We start from the raw sequence: 6,174 nt of genomic DNA on the forward strand, positions 1-6,174 counted from the left end.
CCCCCACCGCCATGAGCGCCTCGGGTCGCTTGGATGAGTCCGTCTGGAGGCCTTACTGACTGACAGACAGCTAGACAATCAGAGGATGCGGGAGAAGTGAGAGAGGATAAGCAAAGAGAGGGATGAACAAAGAAGCTGAACACAAAGAAAAAAACAAAAAAAGAGAAATGCTGCATGTTTGTCTTTTATTTCTCTGGCACTTGCTTAAAAGACTCTGCATTTTACCATCTTTCCAAGACTTCGATGTATTTTGTAAATGCTGACTGAACTCCAGCACTGTGCAAAAATGTGTACTCTTAAAGGACGATAAAAGCCATTCAAAGCTGAGATGAAATTCAGCTGAGACTGTAAAAAGAAGTGAGGGTAAAACCAGCGAAGTAGTAGTAGTTTCAGGGTCATTTGTAAGGTGTAAACAGGTCCTCAAAAACAAAAGAACAAAAGACAATACAGGTATGATCAGTAGAGCTGACGAGAAACCACAGCATCCATCAGAGAGACTGTTCAGACTGATCCCACTCACTTGGTAGGTGGAGAAGAGCAGTCGGACTGGATGCTTACTCCCGGAGCAACTTGGACAACCTTCCGAGGCATATCTGCACTGCTGTAGCAATCGGTCCTTTTAAGCTTTAATTTCTATAAAGGATTGCAAAGACCCTCAGTTGCATACATGGCTGTTTCATGTATTCACAGTACTTATGCGGTAACTTATTATCCAAATGGACACATCTGCCTTTGGTGCTAAGGTGTGCAGTGGAGGTTTCAACACAGTCACTGCATATTTGCAAGAAAAAGCATTTTTATCTGTCAGGACTCACTTTTCCACAGGACAATGGCTCATATCTGGAGGAATGTAAAAGACAAACACAGAGGAGTGTTTTTTGGTTTCTTGATCTGCAGGAATATTTAAGTCCTGTTGTGTCTGCTCTTTACTTTTTCCTTAAATTTCTCATTCAGACCCTTTTCTGAAAAGAACCCAGTCCTTATCTGGTGTTTTTGAACTGGATGACAGTTTACTTTTGATATTTATTTGAGCCAAATTGTGAGGAAATGTTTGCATTTACCTAAAATCCTTTAGCATTTCTCTCTACCTTTCCTATACCATGTTTTGCTATTAAGTATAAATTTGGAATTTGTGTAATATATTGCTACTAAATTATAAAAACAAAACCTTTATGTAATTATTTTGTTTTCCAATGAAGCTTTGATGCACTAAAAACCTTTATTCCTTATGAACCATGCCAAAAAGATTCTCTTTCAGATTCCAAATTGCTTTCCCATGATTAAAAAAGCCATTTGCTTAAATTTTGCACTATGTTTCAAGTTTCATCTCTTGTTTTTGACTGTGTATGTACAAAAACCTGATTTTTTTTTTTATTCCTTCACATGTATTTGCTGAACACACTTAAAAGTGCCCTTTTAACAAATCCTTCACCAAGTAAGACACGATTTCATGATTAGAAACACACACATTCCTACACCACAGGTGTGTGTGCACATTCCCCTTGTTCATTGGGCCTTTGCCCTGCAGATACATGTGATCCCTCTATCTCTGGAAGAGGAAGAGTGATAGGATGAAGGAACAGGAGGAGGCAGTGCGGTCAGAGTGGTATCATCTTACTAACTCCAAGGGCAGTTATGCAAAAGACCTTCCCTTGTTGTCTGTAGCTCCTTCTGAACAATCTGTGAGTATTCCAAAGCCTTTATGTCCCAGATTCTGTCTTTGCTGTTTTAATTTATGAATCATCATTGCCAGGGGCCCGTGGCTCCGCCAACTACTCACATACTTGGTATGAGCGACACTAAGCCATTAACAGCAGGTATCAGGTGTCTAACATTTTTTAGGGAAGTCTTCTACAAGAAAGAAGATGATTAGCATTCATGACTCTGCATGATGAGTATTTAGTTACTACACATGAGATTTCATTTCAAAGTGAATAGTGATCCAAAGCTAGCATTTGCAGCTCAGGTAACAATAGGTTATGCAAGCTATTTTGCTGATCTAACACAGAGACCCTCTGCCTTATTCCTATTTTTAACAATATCTTATTCCCATATCGCCTTGATTTGGAGAGTAAGCATGTTTCCCTGCTCTTTCCTCTGGAGCCTTTATTAACTATGGGCAAAAATCATGCAGCTAGACAAACCACATGGATTCTTATGTTTGTGCGGTTTCCTTCAAAAACAACCAAAGATCTTTACGACTGCCTGTAATATAGTTACAGTTATACAATGATGGGAATGGCGTGTGGTAATTGAATTATGTCTTGATTGATGTCTAATATCAGTCGTTATGCAAACGCAGACAGCCAAAATGTACAAGCGGATTGTATTTGAATTGTATTGTCTGTCAAATTAAAGAGCACAAGGTTACATTTTCATTTCTTTTTAAAAGAATCCCCTTTTCATTTTCATGTAAAAACTCTTAAGTCATCTTACTGACTTCATTTCCTTTTATGCTCAAAGCATGTACACAATAGATATGTTAATTTAAGAATATTATCTATGTATGTAATATCATTAACGCTTCCATACTGAGTGCTTGTAAAGTTTGCAAATAGTTTTTAATCATTTTAATTAAAAACATGTTTCACTTTTTTCTTCATAACTGCTGTTTATTTGATTTAAATGTTTTTTTGTTTTGTTTTTTTTAAATAAAACTGAATTAAAGGAGCTACAAGAAATACTTATGACAACAGACTGTTTATCTTTCAACTCAAAGGTCCCACCTGTCCTTTACCACACTCACATTAGATTTGGGTTGAAACTCAGTGCTCAGAATGTCTGGATCACGAGCACTTTAATGGTTTAACAAGGTGGTGTTTAGAGTGAAGATGTTAAACATGCAGGCACAGGGTAGAATTAACCTCCACATGCCCAGGCACCATCACATCAACTAACAAATGGGAAGGGGGGGAAATTACCATAAATCTTTATGGGACCTAATTTCATGCCAACACATTCTGATCCACCACATTCTGTTCAACTAATTTCTTCTTTTGCCTGATACAATAACTACCATACATGCCACTGCCTCCATCTCATAAACCTGCCACTGCATTGATAGTTCATACCCCATAACCCCCTTTAATAATTAGCCTCTGCCCGCCCATTAGAGAGACTCTCAGCTGGCAATTACCCACACCTCCTAAGAGTTTGAAAATGCCTCAGCTTTCAACACAGTGGTACCCAGAGAGTAAATAAAGTGTGGCTCAGGAATCCAACACCACCCTGGCAGCCTTCATTTTAGCGCTCATCGGCAAGTTGTTACTTGTTAAAAACAATACGGGAGACGTTTGGAATGTCGGCTGTCTTTTTTTACCAGCTATGTGGTTGTTAATTTATACAGCGCTGATGGCATCTGTTTGGCTCATCTGAAGCTGAGCCACAAGATTAAACACTTGAGATTCTACCTTGTGGGGTGGTCTGATTTCAGATGTCTCATGTGGTTAACCTGAAACACAACACCCACAATTCCTCTCTCTTAAACTAATGCCACCTGTTGATACACCATGACAGGGCTTTCACTTGTAAATGCCTTGTTTTTCTTCTTCAAATTTTCACTCTTTTATTCTCCCTATCTATACTCTGTTCTTTTATCTGTTCTTCTCATTCAGTTCTCCCCTTTCTTCCCTGCTGTATGACTTTTGCTGTGTGTGCATCAGGCCTTCTATGGGGGCAGTGTTGGCAGAACAACAAAGCCTCAGGAGGCACACACGCAGCCTTGATACACACTGTATTCAATTAACTCAAAGCATTTCCACACACGCATATACAATCCCCTGCTGACAGATCTCACACCACCCTGCACCCAGACCGCCCGAGTTCCACTTCACAGTGTGAGTGTTAAGATAGATGTACACCGTCTATTCCCAAATATTTCCTTTAGGTCTCGTGACATAGAGTCACTCTCTCCCCGTCGCTTCTTCTCGATCCCCCACAGCTCAGGAAACACAAAGAAGAAGATGATAAGCTTTCAATTAAACAAGGCTCAGGGGAATTTTCCAGCTGTCTTCACACACTCTGTGAGACTCAACTCTTTCCTCCACATGTGGAGAGCAGAGGAGCTCTCATCTGGCTCTGTCTTTGTCATGGATATACATGAGTCAAGATGCTTTTCTGTCTTCTCTCTGTTCCCCCCATGTTGTTCTTCTTCCAAAAATTGTAACTGTTCAGCAAAGTGGGGAATCATTTGTTGGAATGAGGCTGTTTGTCTGAATGTATTTGTAGTCAAACACGTTGGTCAACTGGTTTATAAGATGACAGAACATTGCTTTTTATGTGGATGAAATATAAAAAGAATTAGAGGCACGATTGTGAAGAATAACAAATAAAAAGAAAAATCATCATTTGTTCTGATGATGTCGATAAAATTGTGCCTCTCACAAGTTTACCCTCAATTAATCAGAAAGAAAAATTAAAGCATTATTTATACGTTCTAATGAGAGACAGAAAGCAGAGAGAGAAACTGATGCGGTGAAGTGTTTTGGAAAGAGCACAAAATCATTAAAGCCCTCTCATTTCTCCTAAGCACAGTATCCCATGCTGCTTCTGCGGTACCTGCATACGAAACCCATTAGGGCCTCTTCTGCAGCCGATGACCTCTCCTCCCCTAAACCCATGAGAAGGAGCGGGCTAGAAGCGGCTTGGTTTGGGTGCTTGGTACATGACCAGAAATCTATTTTCTAACCAGAGTGGTGGTGGGAACAGAGGCTATCATCCAAAATCATGGTTCCCACAGATTGACCAAGAAACACAGGGGCCAAAAACCACGAGAGCAGTGATGCAACTGTTCTCACACTAGTGTTGACTAGTGCTCACAAGGAGCTGGATATGGAGAGAGACATGAAGAAAGAGAAAGACAGAGGGGTCTCCCAGTTCAGAGGGATCCCAGTGAAGGTGGTTTCTCATCCATACTGGGTCTACAGAGACTGCTATGTGTTGCAACATACTAGGCAGCTCCCAGTTCCCACAGTGGAGCACCTCTCTGTTGAGCTGGGACTCAGTTCTAGTTCATAGCCTGAGGATCACTGAATCATTATGAGGCACTCTCAGAAACTGTTTTGCTATCAGGTTGATCTGGAGAGTTGCCACCATGCACATAAGGCCACCCATGTGTAGGAGACTGACATTTGCTGTGCACGCTCAAAGCAATCAGATGTCAGATGATCTGAACACGCCAAACACAACAATCAGATGTCGTCAGATGATCTGAACACGCCAAACACAGAAGTACTGAACTTTTAGGCCGTTTCTTTTCAGCAGCACTTCAGCACCCCACTAAAATGTCATATTAACAGGGCCAGGACAATTGTTCACTTAATTGATTATTCAATCAACAGCAGATTAATCAGCCAAGCATTTGAGTGGTGAGGATTTGCAGACTGTCTTTGTCTTATGAAATAGAACAGTTAACTGGATATCTTTGGGTTTTCAACAAAACAATGCATTTTAAAAAGGTCATCTTAGGCTGTAAATGATCAAATAATCAGAAAAATAACCAGCAACTAGTGAAAATAAGAATTATAGTGTATGAAATAAAAAAGTCATTAATTGCAGCCCTAAATATTATATTACATGTAATATGTTTTCCTGAACAAATAAGGCTAGTTTCTATATTAATAGTATTGTCAACACTCCCCATACAGAGATTAAAACCAACAGTGAATTGTCTCTACCCACTGCTAATGTCTCTCAGTCCTGGATGAGCCTGTTCATCTGTACCATAGACCTCCACTGTTGTTCAAACATGATTAAAAACATCAGGGAAACACATCGCTGCACTGGTCACCATGTTTCTTCATTACAAAACACCAGACAAAAAGATCTGTTAAGAATATCCAGAGAGCTTGTGCATGGCCCCTTGACTTATTTCCTTCTGATGCTGTAAAAGCGTAAGGCCATTCAGAGCCTTTGTAGCAACATTTTTAAAAAATATCAGGGTCTGGTGTTTCATAATGAGGAAACATATCACCCAGTGGAGCGATGTGTTTTCCTGAGGTGTTTCTAATCATTTTAAACAACATTGGAGGTCTATGACACAGATGAATAAGCTAATCCAGGACTGTGAGTAGAGGCAAATCACTGTTGGTTTTAACCTCTGTATGGGGAGTATTTAAAATGCTGTTAATATAGAAAATGACCAGCCTTTAAAACAATGTAAAATTATCTGATAAT

The 6,174-nt window shown here is 39.8% G+C and overlaps 1 protein-coding gene across 1 annotated transcript in view; it reads left to right on the forward strand.

Annotated features, from left to right (window-relative positions):
* The window catches only part of runx3 (RUNX family transcription factor 3), a 30,797-nt gene extending 28,244 nt beyond the window's left edge, over positions 1–2,553 (forward strand). Inside the window, 1 exon segment of the mRNA XM_020608642.1 lies at positions 1–2,553. This exon segment is cut by the window's left edge and continues 11 nt beyond it. Within this exon segment, the coding sequence (XP_020464298.1) occupies positions 1–59 (59 nt within the window). The 3' untranslated portion in view covers positions 60–2,553.
* Positions 2,554–6,174: the final 3,621 nt, after the last annotated feature.

The sequence above is a fragment of the Monopterus albus genome, unplaced genomic scaffold (genome assembly GCF_001952655.1).
Source record: "Monopterus albus unplaced genomic scaffold, M_albus_1.0 scaffold94.1, whole genome shotgun sequence".
Taxonomy (NCBI): domain Eukaryota; kingdom Metazoa; phylum Chordata; class Actinopteri; order Synbranchiformes; family Synbranchidae; genus Monopterus; species Monopterus albus.